The 24,305-nt window shown below is 35.5% G+C and overlaps 3 protein-coding genes across 6 annotated transcripts; 2 read left to right on the plus strand and 1 right to left on the minus strand.

Moving 5' to 3' along the window:
* Window positions 1–1,179: 1,179 nt before the first annotated feature.
* Window positions 1,180–6,963, minus strand: LOC129322630 (endoglucanase 5). The gene is made up of 10 exons (XM_054968918.1): window positions 6,934–6,963; window positions 3,799–4,011; window positions 3,518–3,718; window positions 3,336–3,422; window positions 3,046–3,210; window positions 2,796–2,919; window positions 2,197–2,700; window positions 2,037–2,084; window positions 1,873–1,914; window positions 1,180–1,551 (listed from the first exon to the last, which is right to left on the minus strand). The coding sequence occupies exons 1-10, from the start codon at window positions 6,961–6,963 to the stop codon at window positions 1,262–1,264; spliced, it is 1,704 nt and encodes a 567-aa protein (XP_054824893.1). The 3' UTR covers window positions 1,180–1,261.
* On the plus strand, window positions 6,743–12,474 carry LOC129322631 (uncharacterized). The gene is made up of 3 exons (XM_054968919.1): window positions 6,743–7,278; window positions 8,079–8,209; window positions 11,682–12,474. Exons 1-3 carry the CDS (start codon window positions 7,144–7,146, stop codon window positions 12,472–12,474), a joined length of 1,059 nt encoding a protein of 352 aa, XP_054824894.1. The 5' UTR covers window positions 6,743–7,143.
* Window positions 12,475–14,246: 1,772 nt separating this feature from the next.
* On the plus strand, window positions 14,247–20,635 carry LOC129323009 (GTP-binding protein At2g22870). Of its 4 annotated transcripts, none has more exons than XM_054969509.1 (6): window positions 14,247–14,517; window positions 15,139–15,536; window positions 18,778–19,261; window positions 19,368–19,437; window positions 20,004–20,166; window positions 20,255–20,635. In XM_054969509.1, exons 3-6 carry the CDS (start codon window positions 18,793–18,795, stop codon window positions 20,462–20,464), a joined length of 912 nt encoding a protein of 303 aa, XP_054825484.1. In that variant the 5' UTR covers window positions 14,247–14,517; window positions 15,139–15,536; window positions 18,778–18,792; the 3' UTR covers window positions 20,465–20,635. The 4 variants fall into 4 exon arrangements, with proteins under 4 accessions (XP_054825484.1, XP_054825486.1, XP_054825483.1 ...); XM_054969511.1 differs by lacking the exon at window positions 15,139–15,536 and adding an exon at window positions 18,016–18,103; XM_054969508.1 differs by lacking the exon at window positions 15,139–15,536.
* The last annotated feature ends 3,670 nt before the right edge of the window (window positions 20,636–24,305 follow it).

Consider the following 24,305-nt stretch of genomic DNA (forward strand, 5'->3'; position numbering starts at 1 on the left):
TATATTTCTTTTTTTTTTATTTAAATCATCTATAAGCGAATGATTATTTAAAAGTAATTATCCGAAAAAAAGCTTACATACCCATTTCCTTTTAAATTATATTTCTTTTTTTTTATTTAAATCATCTATAATTAATTACGCCTAAACCTAGGATTCATGGATTTTACAAGAAAGAGTCAAGACCTCCTGCATGCCCACTCATAATTGTTAAATTATTGAAATAATTACATTAAAGTCTCACAAAAAAAATTAATTACTGTAAGGTTTATTGAATTTAGTTCAATTGTCTTATTAATGTAGTTTAGTTTAGTTATCAATGAAACTTGTAATAATTAATTTTCTTCTATGGGACCTGGTTATAATTCTTTCTAAATTATTTCTCTTGTCTTAATTCTAATTGGTGAAATCTATTTTTTTTATAAGGTGAAATCCATTTTATTTATGTACCATATCTCCTTAAAAGGTTTCATTAATTAAGGTACGACTTTAATTTACAATCCTCTTAATCTTTCAAATCTAATTTGAATGGTACAAATTTAAAATTTTTAAATATAAGTTATTGGATAAGTTGATTCCTTGAATAATAGTAAAATGAACTTTACAAGAAAGGATATTATACTTTATAAAAATAAGATATTACCGCTTTTCCAAAGAGCCCCTTCAAAACTTACCATGCCAAATTCAATATTGCATAAGGAAGGACGGTGGAAAGTGGAAAGTGGAAACGAGCAGGCTAATAGAGCTGTTAAATTTATTCTCCAGAGGTAACAGAACAAAGTCTTCAAAACTCACTATCACAGGTCAAAGGGATGAAGTGCATGTTCAAACGTGAAACCAAATAAGCCAATCAGCGAACTATTTCGTTCAAACATCCGTTGGTTCTCACAATCGGCATGCGCAGTTATTTTCCAACAATGCCTGAATCTATATGTTGAATATAATTTTTTCGCTTTTTAGCATCCGTTGGTTTCGTGGTGGGTGGGCAATGTTACAAAAATCAGCAAAACATCTCAGAGACCCACATTTTCCCACTCACATCATTCTATCAGCGATGTTTCAAGCAAATCTAATTCAGCCTGGAGCATGCTACGAACAGATGGAAAAAGATGGGTTATTCTACTTTCTTTGTATAATTCGAGTTTTTTCTCCTGATTCTCCCAAATGGCAACAATAGAAAACTCAGACTCTAAGAACTCAAGATCTCATTTACCAAACTTGGAATATCAAATATCCTTTGACTCCCACGGTTCTCACAGTATGATCAGTGGAAGCTTAAGACAGAGAATTTAGCCTGGGGTCCACCTTGGACATAAACAACAGTACATTGAGAGCCAGGATTCAAGACTTGAAGCCACCGGGGAAGTTCATACACATTCTTGTCTTGTGTCGGAGAAAGACCCCACAGAGCGCCTGACAGATTTTCAATCTCAAACTTTACATCAGAGATTGGCTTCTTGGAAGCGTTCTTAATTATTACTTGGTGACGGTAATATGTTGTTGCTCCCTCATTCCATGAGTTGGTAATTGAGTGAATCAGTTCAATCGCCCCACCTGCATCGGTTAATTTTTGTATGTAATATGTTGTTAAGCGTAAATTTATACAAATCTAATTAATCCAGCATCAGTAATATTATATATATTTTTTATTTTTAATATTCATACATTCTCACAAAAAAAAAAAAAATTCATACATTTATTCCAAAAATAATAAATTGCTTCTTTTTCTGGATAACAACTACAAACTAGTATAAAGGAGTCTAAGCATATTTTCTTGTCTGAAAATAGTTAGTTTATATAAGTTGACTCAAGTATTAAACAAATGAAATTGGAAAGCTATAATGCCCAAATCAAAAAGATGTCTGCATTAATCACCTGAAGATGCTGCAGGTGTTGCTGGTTTTCGTGGGTTTGTGCCTGTGAAGCCAACGGATAGAGAATTATTTCAAGGGTTAAATGGACAGCAGCTTCTATTATATTTAAGGCAAGACTAATTCCAGTTTTGTGTTTGTTAATATCCTATTTGCTTTTACACTCACTTGGTGGTTTTATTTTCTGGTGCAGTGGTGACCCATCACGGTGGGAACCTGCCACAAACGCAAGAAGTTAAAAGTGATGAGTATAATGAAGGATTTTGTTATGAAAAATTTATTGCGTGGTGAAAAGATTTTGTTTTAAAGGAGGAATTGATGTCCTAACCTGCATTAGCATTAGCATACAAACTGTTAAGCTTAGCAAGGATGCCTACAAGTGGAGCAGAGGCAGAAAGAGTGGGCTCGGTTTGTTCATAATTGGATCTATCGTCTAAAAACTCATCATTTTGATCAGGTCCTCCCACAAGGCCGCCATGCAAGACATTGGGATTTGCTTCGCTCCGGTGATACCAAGTGTCGAAACCTTGCACGCACCCAACCGCTGAATGAAGGACAAAGATGGAAGGAATGGAGGATCCTCTGTGGTGCACATGAACCGGGTATTTTGCTCCATATCCAATCACATAGCTCATGCTCTTGGGGTTTTTACCTAGCATATAGTCAGCTTGAGACTTGACAAAACTGATGAGGTCTGAAGGCTGAACCTGGGCTTGGGGACAGCGAAGGGTGGCTTTTGCGGAAGAGAGGTAAGTGGAGTAAACAGCCAGCAGAAATGAAGCAGATGATACGTACTGCATATTGTTCCAATCCCGAACGTATATCAATCCGCCTAAAGAATGCCAAACGTGCAAGTATTTTCATTTCAGCGACAAATTCATTAAACGAAGTGAATTGAACAAGTGATTTTGGGTAATTACGAAGTACCTGGAGTTCTTCGGACATTATAACCATCATTCTTTTGCAGGCAAGCACAGGCAAAGTAATCTGCCTTGGCCTGGTATTGCTTTAGAATGGGGGCATGAGAACCAGCATGTCCTTCCAGAACAACCTGCAAATTCTTGTATAGACATATAATTACCCAAAGAGCATTTTGGATTCACATATCTTTTTATTATTATTATTATTAGTCCAACTCATGCAAGGTTTTGGATATTAGTATATATAGTTAAATTACATGGGAGAGGAGGATCTGGAGACCAGCATATTTGTTGTCCCAAGAGAATTCAGTGACAGCCCATCCGGTTCCTCCCATAGATTGAGCATTGTCCATTACATAGTTGAGATAGTATTCATCCCCTGTTGCTCTGTGGAGCCACGCAGCAGCCCAAAGCAATTCATCCTTCATTACACACGCGTGAATTTAGTCACGACATCCTAAACAGTTCCCAGTATTTTGTATTCTCTCCTACAACAACAGCTGATGCGTTATCATCTAGCGTACAAGTCAAGAGGTAATGAACTCACTGAATAACCGGAAGAGGCATAAAACTGTTGAGCAACTGTAATGGAGTCATCGTATGAACCTCTGAAAGTGTCCGCGAATGCGAACAGCTGAGACAACGACGACAGATACAAAGATTGAATTAGATTCTGATGCCAAATTAACTTAATAGAATGAGATTGGGAAGCAAGTATAGAGGAGGAACCTGTTTTGCATGAAGGAGGAGGAGAGAAGAATAGGAAGAGTTGTAAGGACCGAAAGCAATAGCAGAAGCAGCCAAGGCAGCAGCAGTGTCAGCAGCAAGATCAGAACCTGGATGTTGTTCGTCAATCTTGTAGGCCGTCCTTGATGTGCTCATGTCTTCTGGACGTTCCCAGCAGTAATGATCCGAATTGCCATCCCCAACCTGTTATTGTTGTTAGCGTCCCATCCTCAATTCTTGTTTGAGTTTCATTTCAAAACAAGTTCCGTGCATTGCATCCATACCTGTCCCCAAAAAGCATTGGGATGAGGATGAGCTTTGACAAAGTAGTCGGTGGCCCACCTAATGGCCAAAAGAGTGGGACCCAATTGATTCAAGTCAGCGATCTCTTTCCTGAACTCTATGGCTGCCCAGGCCAGCATTGTCGCACTGAATGCCATTGGCAGCCCAAATTTCACATTGTCGCCTGCATCATAGTATCCTCCCACTAGGTCTACCTGTCGAAAAAATAAAGTATTTTTAATTAAAGGAAGAAACATTTCACACTTTAATAAAAGCGGTAATTTTCCAGTCATCTATTTTTTAATAGACGCACCATAATGATCAATACTATCTTTTCATATTTATCCACTGCATTAAACATCCTATAATAAATATAAATTCATTATCTATATGTGTAGGGCGTTTTTGTGCTCCCGCAAAAAAAGGCAATGAATACTCTTATTTAAAAAAATAAAGTATTTTTAATTAAATTTCACACTTTAATAAAATAGAAAGATTAAAAATACCTTACATTTTTTAATAGTCAACTCCTCAAAAAATGCTTTATATTTTTGAACGAAGGGAGTATTAATTTAAAAAGTAAATTATATACGTTAAAATTATATGATTTTGAGTACAGATGGAGAGTCCGAACTCTTTGATGTAAATATATTTCTTTTTTTATCAGAGATATAATCATATTTCACTGTGGGCAAATTGAGAAATTGATAAAACAGGAGATATTTCACTCTTTAATTATTTATTATATTTTGATATCACATGATTATATATTTTTTAAAACACACACGATAATTTTAAGTCTTTTTTTGGTTTAAAAGGGTACTAAATGTAGTCTCTAATCATATATATACCTAAACTTCCCGTGCATGAATGCGGGTAGATAACTTTCAATTAAAAAAATATCGATAAGGTAGGTACGCCTGCAGGCGGCAGCATTTCACTTGATATATTTTTTGCGGTGCGGGTTTGATTTTTAAAAATTGGTTATTCAGGATGTAAACTAAAATATAAATGAACTTAAATTCATCCCGAAAAATCAGCTTAAATGAAATTTTAAGTTGAAATTTTATGGTTAAAATCAACATAAATTAGTTGATGGTAACATGAAATAACACATATTTGAAAAAATATAAATGGATTGATTACTTTTAAAAATCACAACCCTATAAGAAAATTAACATTTGATTCAAAACATGAGGTTTGAATACAGAACAAGTATTATTCTATCCTACACTTTGAATATGGTTTAATTTATTTGTTGCGCAAGTAAAAAATTTAGAAACTTGCCGCCTAGGGTTAGCTGCTCAAGTAGTCTAGCGGCATGAAAAGATACAGTGATATGTAAGTAGAAGTTAATAATTTAAGTTTTTTTAAAAATAACAATTTAAGTCTATAACATTTTTAATTTTTTTATTGTTTGCAATTATTTTTTATTAGCTATAGACAATTTTGTTCCAAACAGGGTCAAGTACTAAATGTGAATATATCTCCTAATAAAAATTTAAACTTTATCCATTATATTATAAGGAAATAGATAATATTTTTTGCTAGACTCATTCTGTTGGTTCAAATCTATATATGACATTTATTTGTAGGAACTATCATCAAATTAGCTTCGCATAAGTGGTCTAGTGGACATGGAGGAGCCAAAAATAAAAGGAAAAATTTTAAATAAGGATTGAGAATGTGATTTAATTAAAAGTGGGTCCCAAAAAATTTTAAAATTTTAGTTCAGTCCATGTGAGCAAAAGTGAAAATAATTTCAATTGTAAAAAAAATCAAATTATTCTTTTTTAATTCACTTGTAAATTACATTTGTGTCTTAGACAAGTAGCAACATTAATTGTGAATTTGCTAACTTTACTTATTAATTTATTAGTATCAATTATAAATTACAAGACTTGTTAATAATTTACAATTAATGTTAGTAAATTACATGACTTATTAGTGATTTATAACTGATATTAGTAAATTAATGGATAAAGTTAGTAATTTAACAATTGATGTTGCTGTTTATGATTGAACAACTGATGTCAAGTTTTATACAATTATTGATATATCTACTCATGTAATTTATAACTCATAATAGTAAATTAATAAGTGAATTAAGAAAATTAATAACTAATAATTTTGCATAATAAGTTAAAGGTATTTTGATATTTTAACAGTTAAAATTATTTTCACTTTATCCGCTTAGATTGAACTAAAATTTTAGAGTTTTTTGAGACCTACTAATAATAATTAAGTCATATCTTGATCTTTATTTAAAATTCTCTCAAAATAGAAGATCCACAATTCCCGCCACGCCAAACATACTCATGCACATGTCAAATTGTCATCATGCGCCGCTGAGAATTGAGAAATGTCAAATTAAGTGATATGCTACTATTGTGCGTATATATACTTATCAACTTCTTTTTTATGTAAATACACACATATTGACAATCATAAATATATGCAATTGATATTGCTAGATATACATAAAATGTAGTCTTTGCAATACATCAAAAAAAGAAAGGGGGAAAACGATAAAATGAGACACTGCGTCTCCCGGCGGGGGGAATTCCCTTGCATGATCAAATCATCCAAATATGGTCTGGGCTGGCCGTATTTTAGGAAATCTGATTAAATTAAACATCATCATGCATACATTATTTTAACGTCTAACGGTATATAATATGGCTCAATTTCTTTTGTCGTTGTTATTTCTTTTCATCTCTTCCATATTCTCTTACTGGACTCATTTTTTTAAAAAAATGACGTAGAGATATGGAAAAAAGAAACAAAATATAGCAGCCAGGGATTGTTAATAATTGTATCACGTGCGCCCTAGACGACTGGCAAACTCATGCATGCAAATCGACATATATATTTGTATGATATTGCCATTAGCCTTTTATCTCGTTTCATTGTTTGGGTGGAATTAATAAAGGAAAAGAGCGTCTCCACTCTCCATTATCCAATCGTTTATCCGGAGAAAATGGAAGACACGGTGATCGGAGTTGAGGAAGAGAGATGTCTGGGGAAAACCATAATTCCAGAATAACCATATTAGATTTTGAATTCCACTATCCATTTTCAAACAATACAATCCACCAAATTCTTTGTTTCGTGAGAATTAATTTAATTCTACATACTCCTTTCAGCCTCCAGCTTTTGCTTCCCATTTTGACACCATTTTACGGATGATACCCTATTGATTACATATTGAAGAAGATGATTTCAAATGGATTTGGCTGATTGGAATGGAGAGGTAGAAATTGCATAATTAATGACAATTTCGATCAGTTTCGGTCTTTTATGGCACTGTCCATCTAGACAGACCCAAGAGTGAGTGTAGCCCAGCGATGTCCTCTTCCGCGTCGATTCTGCACATGTCATCATCGCCAGTTTCTTCGCCTTCTCACATGGAAGGCTACATCCAGCATCCTGTTTCCAATTTGGACACTCTTGCTGGCATTGCCATCAAGTACGGCGTTGAGGTGCGCTTTTGATCGATTAATGTTATATGTTTCCTGAATGTGTTGTAATATTTCCCCTTCCTTTCTTCCTCATTTGTCTGCTGTGGATTGATTTTTGGAGCTGATTGTGTGAATCAACAACATGCATTTCCTGTGGTTACAAGTTACAAGCTAAGTTTTCGCTTCGGCAACAATCTTCATTACATGGACAAATTCACTAACAGCCAATGGGCAATTCGGAGGGAAAATTAAAGCAAATGCATGGGGGAAAGCCATTGAACCTCATGCGTGAAATGTTCTCCACGCTTTTGAATTTGGAAAAGTGTTTGCAAAATCAGTGCATTCTTTCTTAGAGTCTGCCAAAGTAGTTGTGGATTCTGTATTATAAAATAAATTTTGCTTTCCCCCTCTTTATGAAGCATGGATATGGACATGTAAAGGAGACAGTCCTATATATAACAAAATTTAAAATGCCCATGCATAAGGGTAGCGCATTGTCGTTTCATGTCTAATTTGAATTTTCGACTCATGGCTCCACAGAATATCTTTGGTTTGCCATGTTAGGAGGAGGAAAACGGTCCTGAATTCTTAACTGCCCTTATTCTTGAAGTTGGAATCGTGTGATAAAGTCATACTGTCTTCACACACACACACACACGCGCGTATGGACACACATGCACGCATATCCAATAGATGGCTTCTTTTACAAAGTGTCCGTGCATCATATCCTCTTCACCATCGTTGGAAGAGAAAAACCGTCCTAAATCTTTCACTTCGCTTGTTTATATCTTCTTCAACTCTTTTGCTGTGGAAAATTTTAGGTTGCTGACGTCAAAGAGATGAATGGCCTTGTTACTGATCAGCAGATGTTTGCTCTCAAGTTTCTCCATATTCCACTTCCTGGAAGGCATCCTCCATTTCCTTCTTTTTCAAATGGTGTCGATAATACAGTGTATGCACTTTTCATTTAATTGACAAACATTACTGAAATTAACAAGAGAAGCCTCATCTTTTTTTCCTGCTATATATCGAGGGACTTGGAAAGAGTATCTTCTGTTGGACAGGGGCAAGATTTATTTATCTTCCTAAATTGGACTTAGGCTTAGGGAGCTTGACTTTTTGAGTTCGGACCATATTGGTGCAAAGTTTTAAAATTTGAATGTCAGATGTTAAGGTACGATTTTCAAACAAGAAGTGAAATTATACATGGTAGTACTTGTTGTATGTGTGTCAAAAGTGTGTGTGTTAAAGTCCCACATTGATTAAAGAAAGACTCTCCTAGTGTATATATACCAAGGAATGAAGTAGGCTAATAAAATGGGTTTGGAAGAGAAGTGGCTTCAAGCACATAAAACAGGCCAACTCAGGCAATTGTAGTTGAAATCAATTGATTTGCCTCCCCTTGCGCGTGAGTTCAAGAGGTAGTGGGTTTTTTTTATTGAATTATTTTTACAAATAAATAATTATTTTGGCTTGCCGGAGAAACTCAAATTTCGGCTGTTTGGAGTTTGAAGTCAAACCAAGAACGTTTTTTTTTAAACAAATTAAACGTTTGTCTTCCCAACGTTCCCAACGTTTCCAGACAGGAGGTTGAATGCGTTTTGTGTAACTCCAACGTTTCCAGACAAGCTTTTAAATAATTTTTATGAGACTGTAACCGAGCTTTTAAACCGGTGGTAACCCCCCAACGTTCATGTCCACCTTCGGGCTATATATAGCCATGGGTTCAGCCAGAGCAAAATACAGAAAGTCTCTTGAGTCCTCGCGGTTCTCTCTTCCTCCCTCTGTGAATCTGTGATTACGTTTGGTCTCCGTTGTTCTGTTCCCTCGTTCCACCGAGGAGGTGCTTGTTTAATCCTGGGGAACTGCCGGCCGTCTGACGGTGTGCCGGAATAGTTCTTAAGGACAGTGTCTTTTCGGGCACGACTCAAGCAACCAATCAGGTGTCGTCAACAGCACTAAGGAACGAGAGATGATAATTTATTTTATTTTTTTTATTGTGGTGGAATAAAAAAATTAGACGCAAGTGACCAACGCCCCTTTTTATTTTCCAGCTAATATGTTATATTCTCAACCCATCTTAAATGTAAGAGCTAGTTAAAGAATTTGTTCTTGTTCTAAATGTAAGATCTCATTTTTCTTTGTTTCCCACAATTACTATTTTTTTCCAATTATCCCTATTGCATAAATTAATGCGTAGTGTGCGTTGATATAAATGGTTAAAAGAGGGGTATTTTAGGAAAACTAAGATGTATTTTTCACAAGCAACTAACTTATAATTAGTCGCATTAATCTATGCAAATTAGTTATCTAGCTTCTACATTTAGAACTAAAAGGGGTACAATATTGTAATCAATCAGCAAACTTCTTGCGTGGATATAGAATTCAGTTGCTCTATTTTTTTTTTTTTTGGTGTTTTCCCCCCCCCTGAGTAGTACTTCTTTTTTGTGGATAGCAAAAAATCTAAGAGAAAGAAAAGCAGTAAAGCTTTGGAGTATAAGGAATTCTCCTGTAAAAAAAAAAAAACAATAAATAAATGAAGACATTAGCTCGAAGTCAAAAGAGCTAATCCTTTTGTAAGTCATTAGGACATCGCTCTAAATTAAATATGTGCAATCCGATGCCCCAAATAAAAGCCAAAATAAAAAAATAATTTAATAATTTGTTTGGATTGATGGAGATTTTGATTTGAACTAAATTTAAATTCATTTGTGTATTCAAATGAGGTTCAAATCTAAATCCATTTCAAATTATACTTCTTTTATAATTTTAAATTCCCTCTATATCCTAATTTTTTAAAATTTTAATCATTTTAAATATTTTATTCTTTTCACATTTTTATTGTTGATATTTTTATAACTTTCATGTCTTTTCTTATCTTTTATTGATTAAAAATAAAAATAAACTTGTTATTTTTAATTTTTTATTTTCGTTTTAAATTTTAGTTTATCTTTATTCTTCATTTAAAAATTTTTAAACTATCAAGATAAAGGATTTTAAATATATAAATTTTAAATGTGAAATTTAAAAATTTAAATCCAAATTCATTAATCTAAACGCTACAAGGTTAGAGGAAAAAATTTTAAATATCAAATCATTGTGTTTTTTCTCCATCCCAAGCCTGCTTAAATGGCACATTGCCAAAGGAGGAAAAGTTCTGAAAGTGGTAAGTTACCAAATCGATTGTTCCAAAATCATAATGGGAAACCAGTGCTTGCCCAAGAAGTGAGCGGAGAACAAACAAATGATATGCCCAGGAGAAGAACTTCCAGGGGCTTGCATGAGCAGCACTGGTCATATTTATTACTGATGTTATATGGGCTATGCTATGTCACCAAGTATATTTTGCAAGTTTATATAGTGTAGCTACAATGATGCTATAAGTTGTACGTTTCCACATTTGCAGCATGTGCTAGAGATAAAAAGGGAAGCAACCCATTTAAGTGTTTTTGAGCAGCAGAGAGCATTTTCCTTGATCCAACCTTCACTACCATTCACTCTTAGGCTTCTTGTAGCTATCTACACCTTTGGTGGCAACAAAATTCTCATAAGATTTGAAGGAATGACAAATCAGAATTTCACCTCCTCCATATCAAACAATAAGATTGTCAACTCATGTATTGCTGTTCTGAATATCGGAATTGATGTTCTTGACTTCGAAAAACTATGATGAAACAATCTGCTCTATGTTTCTGGTGGAGTCTAATGTTTATAATGCAATACAATCGTGGGTGCGCCATTTGTTAGCAAGCATAACATTGGAAGTAGGAGCAGGAAGTGTCATGAGGATGCTTCAGAATGAAATGGGTGCTGATTGTGTATGGCGGACAATTCAGCAATGGTAAATGTTGTGGAACTTGGGGAGTTGCATTGTGGAGACGGGGTGAAGTACTGGGTATTGCCTGCTCAATGATCTCCACTAGATTCCTGTTTTTCTAGATGCTGCTTTTGAAGAGCCTTACATGGCAAAGGCAATGCTTTCACATGAATTTTATGCCGAAGAGATGCTGCAGTTATATCATACGGTCTGGGCCATGTAATAATAGATGTGGGATAGAACAGAAAATTAAAAGAAAAATTTCAATTTCTCAAAATCAATATTAAGTTAATTTATCAACAGTTGGAGTTACTGATGCAATGCAACTAAAATAGAAATTCACAATCCTATCAAAATTACTATGATCCCAGATTCAAACGGCATTTATTGATAGCTTCTAACTGAAGCCTTGCTCTTAATTACCCCAATTATGTGCTCACAAATTCTTTAATTTCTTAGATAATATTTAACTTGTGGTGGTGAAATTATAATCAAAATTCTATTTTGATTGACTGCTCAATTGTAATTTTTATAATGTCATATGGTTTAGTACTATCTTTTCTAACAGCTTGTGATTCACTGATGATCCTAAATGCCGTCACTTCAGATCCGGTCCATCTAATCATGCACATTGTGAACTGTTTGAATCATTCAAGTCCCTGAAAGTAACCTCTCCTCAGCAGCAGGTCTCGCTAGCTATGTGCTCTTTACAAGGTTTCTGTGGACTTAAACCTACAGACAAGAAAAGCATGTGTGAAGGTTTAGAGATGGCAGAGTATAGAAAAGGAGGTTTTGGTTCTTCAGAAAATGGTTCATTTTCCAGGAACTCAGCCGTGGCCAATCGATCTCTTGGTCGTCACCGGAAATCCAAAAGTTTGGTTGATGTGATTTTAAACGAGATTGCCGAACAGTCTGATAATGTACCTGCTACAGAAGCGGGGAAAGGTGGCTTCAGTAATTGGAATGGTGATAAGTTATTCTTGAGGCATCAAAAATCAGTTGGTGATTTTACCCATACACAAGAGTTGCTTTTGAGGGAGGACAGAAACATTAGCATTGGTGGATTTTCATCAAGAACAGGAAAGTGTTTGGCTCAGAGGCAGAAAGCAGCAAGCCGGCCTGCCCTGACAAATGATTCTGACGGAAGCGGCTTGACTTCTGTGCCAGCAGGTTTGAAGGATGCTTATTTGGGAGACGTGCTCTCTGGTGTGAGGAAATCATCAAGCACATCATGTTTAAATGATCAGGATAACAGCTTCTCCTCATCAATCTGGCCAACCTCGATGTGGAGTTTGAAGCCAGACCTACAAGCCTTATCAACTGCAGCTATTTCCAAACCCATCTTTGATAGCTTGCCCATGACGATGTCAGGCCGACCAAAAAAGGATGCTCTTGATTAATTTACGGTTATTTGTCAAAATAATTCTGGTCTCTTTATCAGGTTAACCCAGTATTAGCCACTCTTGGATTAGTAAGCATTACTCACTCAATTATTGATGACCCTAAAGTCTATGTAAAGAGCATTATATTCTATTAGAGTTTAGGAAGGTTGCATCCTACCTCAAGGGAGAGGTTAACATGATCCTCACTTCATTGTTTCAACTCAATGTTTGGGATTGGTTTAACCCCTTTCAAGAGAGGGTTATGTAGTTTCTTTGTAAATCACTCAACAAGGGTTTATCATCTTCATTATTATTTGTTGAGTTGATTAATGAACGATTTACATTATTATCTTTGTTGTTAATATTCCTCTCTTCTTAATTTTCCTAACTGCCACCATTTAGTTGAGCGAAGAGGCAAGGCAAAAAAAAAAAAAAAAAAAAAGCTTAGAGAGTCCACCAATTAATTTCGTTAATCATATATGTGATGCCAGCTTTATCCTAGAAATTGTTTGCTTCGTTGCTGAATGTCTTGACTGCCTTTTGGCTATAGTTGGAGCGTTCACCTATATTTCCTGCACATTCGTATTCTTGAGTTTGAGCGCCTCTATGAGGATGTATATCATATTCATAGGTCTCTACTTCATATATATTGACAGACATGCTCTTGCCTGTATGCAGTATAATTCATAGAAGACAGACATGCCTTTCGTTCATAAATGGGGGTCACTTTAGGCAGTGCATTCTGCTTGATTCATTTGTGCAGATTTTGGAAAAAAATGATTCAAGTGAACGATCAATGCCTTTGCAAAAAAGTTATGCCCAGTTTGACGTAGGAAAGTATTTTTGATGGAAGTAAATGTGAAAATAAATGTGATAATGGAATTGGATATGAAAGTAAGATATACAAGTATGTCTTTTATATATTATATACACAGTTTTTTTATGCAGAGTTTTTAAATTGTCAAAAAAAAAAAACAAATATCCCTTAAATTAAAAAATGTGTATATAATATATATTATTTTTTTTGATATTATATATAAAATCTTTATGTTCAAAGCATGTGCTTGCTTTGAAGATAAAATAAAAATTTCAAGAAAATCCATGTTGTGTTTAAAAAGGAACCATCTTGTTAATCTGGATAGTCCAGATTTAAAGAAATAATTTAATATTTTTATTTTATATTTTTAAAAATAAAAATTTATAAAAATTATAAAAATTTTTAATAAATATTTTTTTGACTAATCTAGTTTAATTTAATTTAAAGTGTCTAATTTAATATTAAAAATTTTATATTTTTATATATTGACTATTGATATATATTCTATACAGTTTAGATTTAAAATTTTTAACTTGTAATTTTTTTAAAAATATTTTTTAAAATTTATAATTAAAATATTATACATTTTATTTTTTAATATTATATTCTTCAAAATAAAAAATAAAAACTTTAAATTTGAACCTTATAAATAAATATTTAATATCGAATATGGACTATCCAAAATACATGTAAATAATCAATTTAAAAAATTATAATATTAAATTAGACCATTTAAATTAAATTAATATTATTAATATCAATGATGTATCTATTTATAAAAAATTTATAAATTTTTATTTTAATAAATATAAATTAAAATTAAAATTAAAATTAAAAAATCTGGACCATCGAAATTTAATTTAAACGGCCCAGATTCATTTTTATGGATGAGCACCACGTTGCTGAGCACCGAAGACGGACCCGTTTAAAAACCATTCGATGCTTTCCTTTCTGCTCAGACGCCTTTCAATCCGCTTCCTCGGCCTCCACGCTCCGTTCTATTCACTTCTCTGCCCTGAACTCGGCGACCTCAGCAGCGCCAGCGAGTCCATGTTCATCTTCCTTCAGAGGCCTTATCTAGTTCCACAATCATACTCGCACACTCGACAAGTTCTTCCATGTGATTTTGTGATTTGTTCCCTTGAATCCCTTTGTCCTCGTGGCTCTGTCAAATCGAAGTTCCATCTGCAACTGCAATTTGCCAACTTCGTTGTGAATCCTTGACCCTGTGAGGGGTGACGACGGTGAGTCCTTCTTCGTCTTCCTCTGTATATGTTGTGTATTGCCTGCGAAGCTTACTGTGAGTTGTGCTTGGGTTCACTGCTTGAAATCTGACAAAACTATGTATTTTACCAGCAAGTCTTCTTAATGAGCTTGACGATTTTAACTTTTTAAGGCTTAGCTTTCTTGGCTTGAATTCGAAGTTTGGTCTTGCCACTTGCTGTAGATATCATATTTGGCTAATTGCTATGGATGGGAATGGGTACTGTAGAGCTGTAAAATCAACATAATGGAATTAGTTACGCAAAGAAGAACGGACTTATACATTTATGGATATATATCGAAATTCCAAACAAATAATAAGTAATTTCTTATAATTTCAACTCGGTTAAAAAAAATTGGATATGATGGATGATATTCCCATCAAGAACTTCATAGTAGAGGATTAGAAATCTGAATAGAAATAAATTGCATTTTGGAGGTTTGATCAATACTGACGCTTCATGCAGAGATCAACTTTTTTGATTGCATGGGAATTTTTTTTTTCCTTCTCTAAATTTATTGTATTTTATAATGTATATACGAGACTACCAATAACCATGGATCATAAGTTCTAACCCCAAAAAAATCCTTCCTCTTATCAGACCTCTTTCCGCCACCTGCGATTCCAGATTTCCAGTCTCTTCTTTCACTCACTCACTTCTTCAGACTTCACGATTCGAGATCTTGGACGCGAGTTTGTAACTCCGTCCTCCTTTCTGTCGTTTGCCTCCCCATTCCCCAATCACCATCTCCGCATCTACTTCGGCTTCGAGGTTCAAGCTACAGAATCCAAGCCATCACCATCGACTGCTTTGTTCTTCTTAAGACATTAGTCTCGGCCTCTGTTCTTCTCTGCTCTTCGTCGACTCTAGTCTAGAGTTTGCTACTGTGCTCACCTCCGTTTGCATCGTTAGCATCTGGGTTCCTCACTTTCTCGGTTGCTTAGACTTCAAGTCACGATTTCATTGAGCTTGTTGTCTTCCTCCCTTGCAGACTTACAGTAAGTTTTCTCCCTTGTCAGTTTTAAATTAAAAAAAAAAAAGACTCAATAATCTTCTTTGGTGTCTAAGGCTTGCATTGGGAGGACTTATTAGTTAGTTTGGTGCTGTAATATTGAGTTTAATTTTTCTGTTCTATATATATATTGATTATTTTTTCTGTTCTATATATTAAATAATTTTTCTGTTCTATATATCGATTAATTATCTGCTCTCACGCCTCTCAGCTCTTCCTTTTTATATTGATTAATTTTTGTTACTAATAAGAAAAATTCATCTCTTCCTTCTCATTATTAAACTTTGCGAATCTTTAAATCTAATGGAATTAAACAGGTTACTTAAATATTTCAAGTCACTTCAAATTCACATCATTGTCATTATTTATCCAGAGATTATATTCTTTTTCCTTTTCCAAATCTGCAAGATTATATATTGAAGTTATTGTAATCCTGGGTAGAGACTAGAGAGTCACTGTTCAGCTTGTCTTTGCAGCAGAACTTGATGAATATAGGGTTAAAAAATAACATCCAAGGGCCATTGTGTGATATTTATATGATATAAAGACCAAATGATTTGATAATAGTATTGCAGTCCTCTAGTCCTTCTGACATATTGATTCCATAAGCGAAAAGACTGAAATGTCCCTTATAGTTTAAAAAAAAAACCCCCCACCATTGGCGGTGAGATCGCCAGAGGCCCTACTGCCAGTGGGGTCGTTGGAGCTCTGGTGACATTTTATTTGACAAATGAAGTTTTTAGGTGGTCAAGGGTGGATTTGATTTTATGACCTTCTTGGCCACTAGGCCACCAAGTTCTTTAATAGTATATGGCAAAAAAAAAAGAGTAGTAAAGTAAGTACAAAATGACTTCCATGTAATAACCTAATGGTGTATTGTTAATTTTTGAACAGAACTTGTTATTTTATAGCTATTACTTGTTAGTCTAACATGGACAATTATAATTTGGGGTTTCAAAATTTCACTCATTTTACTTGTTAAACGTCTTATATATTGTTGTCAATCACGAATAAATTATTGTCAAAACCAAATGGATGCTTATCAGTGAATGATTGACACGTACAACTAAACCCTTCTTTTCAATTTCTCAAGCTTGTTAAAACCATAATAAATTCTTGATAATTTCAAATGAATTGTTATTATTTTACAAATGTTATTTGTTAATTTGACATTGACAATTACAAATTGAAAGTTTCAAAATTTCACTCATTTTACTTATTAAATGTCGTAATGTATTGTTGTTAATCACGAATAGGTTATTATTAAAATCAAATGGGTATTTGGTAGTGAATGATTAACACGTATAACTAAATCCCTTCTATCATTTTTTTAACTTGTTAAAACCATAAATTCTTGCTAATTTTAAATGAATTGTTATTTTACAAATGTTACTTGTTAATTTGACATGGATAATTACAAATTGGAAGCTTTAAAACTTCACTCATTTTACTTGTTAAATGTCCAATTTGTTGTTATTAATCACAAGTAGGTTGTTGTTAAAACCAAACGGATATTTGTTAGAAAAATTGATTGAAAGGGTCAGTACGTGTTAGTCACTCACTGACAAGTACCTGTTTGGTTTTGACAACAACTTATTCGTGATTGACAACAATACATTGGGACTGAACGTTAAATAAGTAAAATGATTGAAGTTTTAAAACCTTTAATTTGTAATTGTCCATGCCAAATTAACAAGTGACATTTATAAAATAACAACAATCATTTGAAATTACCAAGAATTTATTATGGCTTTAATAAGTTAGAGAAATTGATAGAAAGGATTTAGTTGTACGTATTAGTCATTCACTGACAATTACCCGTTTGGTTTTGACAACAACCTATTCGTGATTGACAACAATACATTAGGATGTTTAACAAGTAAAATGAGTGAAGTTTTGAAGCCTCCAATTTGTAATTATCCATGTTAGATTAACAAGTGACATTTGTAAAATAACAAGTTCGATTTAAAAATTAACAAAACACTATTAGGCTATTACATGGAAGTGATTTTGTGCTTGATTCACTACTTATATTTTTTTGTCATATATTATTAAAGGGTTGCTACCAAGCTTTTTAGGTGGTCAAGGGTTATGGGATCAAACCCACCCTTGGCAACCTAAAAACCTCATTTCTCAAATAAAATGTCACAAACGCCGAAGCTCTGGCGATCAGCCGTTGGCAATAGTGGTCTGACAGCGACGATGACAATGGGGTTTCTTTCTTTGTTTTTTTTTTTAATTGAGGGGCATTTCAATTTTTTTATCTATGGAATCAATATGTCAGGAGGATCAGAGGACTACAGTGCTATTATCAAATCATTTGATCCTTTTAAGATATAAATTTTACACACTAATCCTTATATGCTATTTTGCCTTGAAAATATTATGGCTTCAGTTCAAGCGGTGCTGCTTTCCTTAGGAATTTGCTGGTTTGGTGTTCCACTGATAGATTTATGAAACTTCAGGATATTTGTTTGATGAATTATATATAGACTCTTTTACATACATGGAGATGGAGTCTCCTATGTTGATGAATAGCCCACATCTTTTGAGGTAGACCTTATCTTTACTTTTCATTTCTATCAGGATATTTTTATCATGATTTTTTTGATAAATTAATATTTTTTTTCTCAAAAAAAGTTTTATTTCTTACCTATATTATTATATATGCATATAATATATTTTTTATCTAATTATCATATCATTGGTTCGACTGGCAATCTAACTAACTGAAATACGATTACTCCTATCATTTATATTGGAAAAGCCCTGTCCATTGATCTCGTCTGTGTAGCGTTAATATAAAGGAACATGCTACTATTAAGTACTATGTCAGATCATACCAAGGGCGCCGTATTTCAAATTCCAGTTTTGAAATTGCAATTATACATCTTTCAATGTTATTCTTTTCTCAAATTATTCAGCTGTTTTTTTGGACATTAACATGGCAGTCGCCCATACGCATACACTGATACACAGACTCACCCTTTGGCCGCAGGCTGCTATTCTTAAACACATTACGAAAGATACTACCCAAAAATAAATCAGGACAAATGCTCTGAAGTTGGCTGCATGAAAAACTTCATAATCAATTTTGTTACTTGTTTCTTGGTTTTATATTCTGCTTTTTAAAACGACGTCGTTGCATAAACCCTGCTCCTGCTCGTTTATTTCATCCTCCCCCTGGCTCCATTTGATAACTTAACTTTTGAATCTCCAAATTCCAGGTCTCAAACTAGAAAATGATGCTTAGGAGTCGAGTAATGAGCCTCCATAATTCTCATCTCGCTTGGATTTCTTCTAAATTTGTGGGAATTAATGCTTCTTCTATCTCTTTCCAATTCCCTCTTTCACATTCAACCCTTGGAAACTCGAAGCAGCATGTTTCAGCTTCCTCGAAGACTCAAAACCCTTCATCCTCAGGTACAGACGAGTTCATCAAAACTTTACTATTTGTTCCTCCGGGAGTTGAACTCAACAAGGTCAACGAGGATATGGTTCTTCCTGGGTCCAACGTAGTTGTTGGACCCTGCGCTGGTGATGCTCGGATAAAGGAGGTTGAGTTTGTGAAGAGCAGCAGTCGGGCTAAAGATTGCCCAAAGGATGACCGACCGGAGTTCGCTATTTTAGGTCGCTCCAATGTTGGAAAGTCTTCCCTCATAAATTCTCTGGTTCGCAAGAAAGAAGTTGCTCTCACATCTAAGAAGCCAGGTTTAATTCATTTTTAATTTTTTATTTTAATTGGCCTTCTTTGCTACTTTAGGTATTTCGAGCTTTCATAGTTGCTTAAATGAACTGACTTGGGTGTTGCTTGTAGGAAAAACCCGGCTTATCAATCATTTCTTGGTGAACAGAAGTTGGTATATCGTGGATTTGCCTGGTTATGGGTGAGTTATTATCTCCCACACGACATTGAATTTGTAATTCACGGTCATGGCAAAAGGAAAAAGAATGCATGACTAGTAGGTTCACATGGTTGTCAGCCCCTTCATTTATGCATGTGGAGTAGCAGTATGAATCGTTAATTTATTGTGAATTGATGGGAGTTAAAAGTATTATGCGAAGGGTAACATTCACGATTTCTAAATGATAATTTCTGTAGAAAAAACTGTGGTTTTAAAGAAGGAAAATATTGATTCTGAGTTGACAATAATATTACGCTGTGTTGAATAGGGTCAAGCATCGCCTGTTGCTTGTGGCCTATTCAGTCTATGCACAAGTGTCCTTGAACCTCTTTGAGATGAAATGTCAATAAATGCTAGTTGACAACATTGCATGTGTGATTATAAACCCGCACTATGAGTTGGCCTAAGTTCTTTTCTGGTATATTCTTTCATATTCATCTTTTGCATTGTACCCCTAAAGTTAGATGTGTCAAATCATACTATCCAACGGATGAATTACTAATCAAAGGAAAAACAGCTGCTTATTTAATGTGTTAAATTTCATGCAGCTTTGCTAAAGCATCAGAAGCTGCCAGAATGGATTGGTCCTCATTCACAAAAGGCTACTTTTTGAACAGGGATACTCTGGTTGCCGTCTTGCTTCTCATTGATGCAAGTGTTCCACCTCAAAAGATTGACTTTGATTGTGCCAATTGGCTTGGACGCAATAATGTAGGGTTCTTTATGATGTCATGTTTCAGAGCATATCTTTGTTATCTTACATAAATGGTTCATTACCTGCCACTTTTGTTGATTTCAGATTCCCATTACTTTTGTCTTCACAAAATGTGACAAAATGAAGGCGGGAAAGGGAAAAAGGCCTGATGAAAACATAAGAGTTTTTCAAGAGCTGATCAGACAAAATTACCGGCAACATCCTCCGTGGATTATGACCAGCAGTGTCACAGGACTCGGCAGGGATGAGCTTCTGTTGCATATGTCACAGTTAAGAAACTATTGGAATCAGTAGATAGAGTCATAGAGTAGTCTTTATTTTTATACCTTCAGCAAGAGGTAACTGTGTACAAAGGGTTCGGCAAAATAGCTTTTTGACTTGTGTTTGTTGCACCTCAAATGCGACCATAAAGCAACCAAAATTTGATTTTCATAACAAAGATAAATTGGAACAAAGTTGACTTCAGAGTTGTACTTAATTATAAAAATTGAAAGGTAATTTAGAAATGGAAAATGCTAATAGCTAAAATTAAGATAAGCTCAAAAAATTGAAAGGCTGCGCTTCGTGTTAGAAAGAGAAGAACCTACTACTAAATATTGTTACTCTGATAAGTTGATAACATTTTAAATATATTTCCATTCTATCTAGTGTGGTTGTGCCATACATCACCAGATTTTATCAAAATCTTACTCTTCCATTCTTTATGACTATATTTTCAAGCCTGATATTATGTAAAGAATAGGAAACTAAATGTCCAAATGAGGCCTAAATTTATCCTCATTTAACATTTTTCACTTCCTTTTCTTTTTTTGGCCAAAAAAATAATTGTTCGCCCTGACAAAGGCAAACCCATGCTTTCTGTCTTCGTTTGGAAGCTCCACTAGGGGCATCATTGCTCCCATTAAGCATAATCTGAATCTGACGGAGTTTGTGGCATAAATCCCTACAAACCCACCTTGAAATCGCCGCAAAATTTAGTATTTTCAGTGCCACCGTTGATAGGATATTAAATAAATACTGAATATTTTGCAATTACTTTTGTCCTATCGTTTTAGTTTGTGGGGACCTTTACCCAATGATTGGCACGTGAGCTTTTCTGTTTTATAGGTCACGTCGCTGCACGTATCAGTTATGAAAATTGTGAATGAGAATTTTCCCTGCTCACTTCTTTTCTCTCTCTCGTCTGTTACATCTCCTCTTGCTCTATCTCTATTTTCTGTTTTCTGCTTATCACTGGTATCAGAGCAGTCGATCCCATGGCTGACGGTACTCGCTCGGTAACTGCACTGAAAGAGCTTGAAGACAGGTTATACACTGAAATGGATGTCCGTTTGTCTCGGATTGAAGGGCAATTAGAAGGTGTGCAGGAGTTACGTACGCAAATGCTGGGTCTCCAAGATGTGGTCCGACGTTTGTCCATACAGTTTGCGTATATTCAAGTTCCTCGAGATCGTGGACGGCACGATCATGAGATGGGGACTATCAGGTACCCACACGATATACCAAGCTTGATTTTCCCAGTTTTTCTTCCATAGATGTGGAGGCTTGGTTGGCTAAGTGTGAGCGTTTTTCCTTGCTTGACGGCACTCCGGATGCTCGACGGACGGTCATGGCAAGCATAGCACTAGATGATGCTGCCTACAAGTGGTACCAGCACTTTGAGAAAAGTCTGAATGGAATAGTTCCATGGCTGACATTTGTTGAGGCCATTAAGATTCGCTATGGACCTCTGAATGAAGACCCAATGGAAGAGCTGATGCATCTTCGCCAGCATGGACGGCTGTCTGAATATCAACTAGAGTTTGACAATCTGATGTGCAAACTTGACTTGCCGGAGGTTCGTAAGATTGGATGTTTCATCAGCGGCCTTCATCCTGAGATAGCTTCGGGGGTGAAATTGCTACGTCCACAATCTTTGCTGGAAGCTTCAAAGTTGGCTCGTCTTTAAGAGTCACACTTGGATTCTTTACAGCAGTACCCACTTAAATTATCGGGTAAGTCTCTCCCACCTCCAAATTCATCGAAGGGTTTACTGCCGTCCCCGCCCCCCATTAAGGCACTAACATATCCCTCCAAGGATAAGTATGCAGCTACAGATCCAAGACGGGGTTTCTCATCCACTTCTAATGTGTCGAGCAACTTGAATAATAGTAAGAACATGGGTCATTCAAATTTCTCTTTTAAACAAAAGCTAACGCCAAAGGAACTTGAAGAATGTCGTGCTAAGAATCTTTGTTATTACTGTAAGGAGAAATATTCACCTGGTCATGATTGTGTACAAAAGCGTGGTTCACAGATTTTCCTTATGGAATTAGTGGAAGATGCTCTTGATGACCAGTCTGTTGGGGTACAGTCGCTTGATAATGAGTCGGAAGGTACTACTAGCATTGAGGGTGAGGGGTCTTCCTCTATCCCTGTCATTTCTCTGAATGTAATGTATGGTTCCTTAGATTATAGCACCATGCGGGTGGTAGGCCGTATTGGGAAACGTGTCGTTCATGTACTGATTGACACAGGTAGTACCCATAATTTCCTTCACTCACATATTGCTCGAGAGGTTGGAGCAGAAATAGAGTTAATTCCACCACTCAACATTTCGGTTGCTGGTGGGTCAAGTTTACTTGGGTCTGCATGTTGTCGTGCATTGCTATGGGTCACCCATGGTGTTACATTTGCTGTTGATGTGATTTTGCTACCTCTTGCGGGGTCTGATATGGTGCTTGGTATGCAATGGTTACGTGAGTTGGGCCTTATTCATCTTGATTGCAAGCAACTTAGTATGGCGTTTCAGTGGTAGGGGAGGTTGGTCACGTTGACAACCACAAAAACACCAAAAAACAGAGTGGTAACTGAGAAAAAAATGTCAAAACTCCTACACTTAGATCCTGATGTTTTTAGGGTCCAAGTCATTCCTTGTGCTGCTCAAGGAAGTTGCCACTCCATTGCTGTATCATCATCAGTTCCAATGCCTGAGCTCATCAATCAATTATTGAGCTCTTATGATGCTCTGTTTCATGAGCCTATATCATTACCACCCAAACGCAATGGTCATGACCATTGCATTCCTTTAAAGGCTGGAACTACACCCATTAAACTGTGTCCCTACCGTTATCCAACTACCCAGAAGGATGTAATTGAAAAGATGGTCAAAGATATGCTCGACCAAGTTATCATACAGCATTCTACGTCACCATTTGCATCTCCCGTTGTCTTAGTAAAGAAAAAAGATGGTAGTTGGCGTATGTGCGTGGACTATCGAGCATTAAATCAGGCTACAGTGAGGGATAGCTTTCCCATTCCGCTTATTGAAGATCTTTTAGACGAGTTGGCTGCAGCTCGTGTTTTTTCAAAGCTTGATTTACGTTCAGGTTACCATCAGATTCGAATGAAGGATGAGGATATTCACAAGACAGCATTTCAAACACATGCGGGGCATTATGAATACTTGGTGATGCTTTTTGGTCTTACCAATGCTCCATCTACTTTTTAGGCTATTATGAATACAATATTTGAGGGACTGTTGCGTAAATATGTATTAGTGTTCTTTGATGATATTCTAGTCTACAGTCCAGATATTGAGACCCATGTGCGACACCTTCGCTCTGTTTTTGACATTCTAAGCAAGCACCAGTTTTTTGTGAAGCAGTCAAAATGTGCCTTTGCCACTACCCGAATTGAATACTTGGGGCATGTGATTTTTGAAGGGAAAGTGGCAGCAGATGATTCTAAGTTGAAGGCTGTCAGTGCTTGGCCAACTCCACGTACTACTAAAGAACTTCGAGGGTTCCTTGGTCTGTCTGGTTACTATCGGCGCTTTATTCGTTGGTACGGTGTGATTGCTCGTCCCTTAAATGAGTTACTTAAAAAGATGGTTTTATGTGGTCAGATGGAGCTGAGACTGCTTTTCAAACTTTAAAGTCAGCTTTGGTTAATGCCCCAGTTTTAGCTTTACCAGATCTTAGCCACCCGTTTATGATTGAGACCGATGCATCTAATATGGGAATTGGCGCTGTACTCATTCAACATGGGCATCCTATTGCCTTCGTTAGCAAAGTATTATCCCCTCGTAACCAGCTGTTATCAGTATACGATAAAGAGTTATTGGCGATAGTCCACGCTGTTTCAAAGTGGCACC

Source organism: Prosopis cineraria, unplaced genomic scaffold, assembly GCF_029017545.1.
Source record: "Prosopis cineraria cultivar Desert tree isolate PC_DT_omini unplaced genomic scaffold, ASM2901754v1 PC10, whole genome shotgun sequence".
NCBI lineage: Eukaryota > Viridiplantae > Streptophyta > Magnoliopsida > Fabales > Fabaceae > Prosopis > Prosopis cineraria.

Bases quoted from the DNA above. Each gene is read 5' to 3' on its own strand.
- LOC129322630 (XM_054968918.1), bottom strand. From the start codon at position 6,963: ATGGGAAGCAAAAGCTGGAGGCTGAAAGGA. The intron at 4,012-6,933 runs GTATGTAGAATT...TTTTTTCGACAG, and splicing joins AAAGCTGGAGGCTGAAAGGA to GTAGACCTAGTGGGAGGATA. The intron at 2,085-2,196 runs GTTAGGACATCA...CGTTTGTGGCAG, and splicing joins GTATGCTAATGCTAATGCAG to GTTCCCACCGTGATGGGTCA.
- LOC129322631 (XM_054968919.1), top strand. From the start codon at position 7,144: ATGTCCTCTTCCGCGTCGATTCTGCACATGTCATCATCGCCAGTTTCT. The intron at 7,279-8,078 runs GTGCGCTTTTGA...GGAAAATTTTAG, and splicing joins CCATCAAGTACGGCGTTGAG to GTTGCTGACGTCAAAGAGAT. The intron at 8,210-11,681 runs GTATGCACTTTT...CCGTCACTTCAG, and splicing joins AATGGTGTCGATAATACAGT to ATCCGGTCCATCTAATCATG.
- LOC129323009 (XM_054969509.1), top strand. From the start codon at position 18,793: ATGATGCTTAGGAGTCGAGTAATGAGCCTCCATAATTCTCATCTCGCT. The intron at 19,438-20,003 runs GTGAGTTATTAT...AATTTCATGCAG, and splicing joins GTGGATTTGCCTGGTTATGG to CTTTGCTAAAGCATCAGAAG. The intron at 20,167-20,254 runs GTAGGGTTCTTT...TGTTGATTTCAG, and splicing joins ATTGGCTTGGACGCAATAAT to ATTCCCATTACTTTTGTCTT.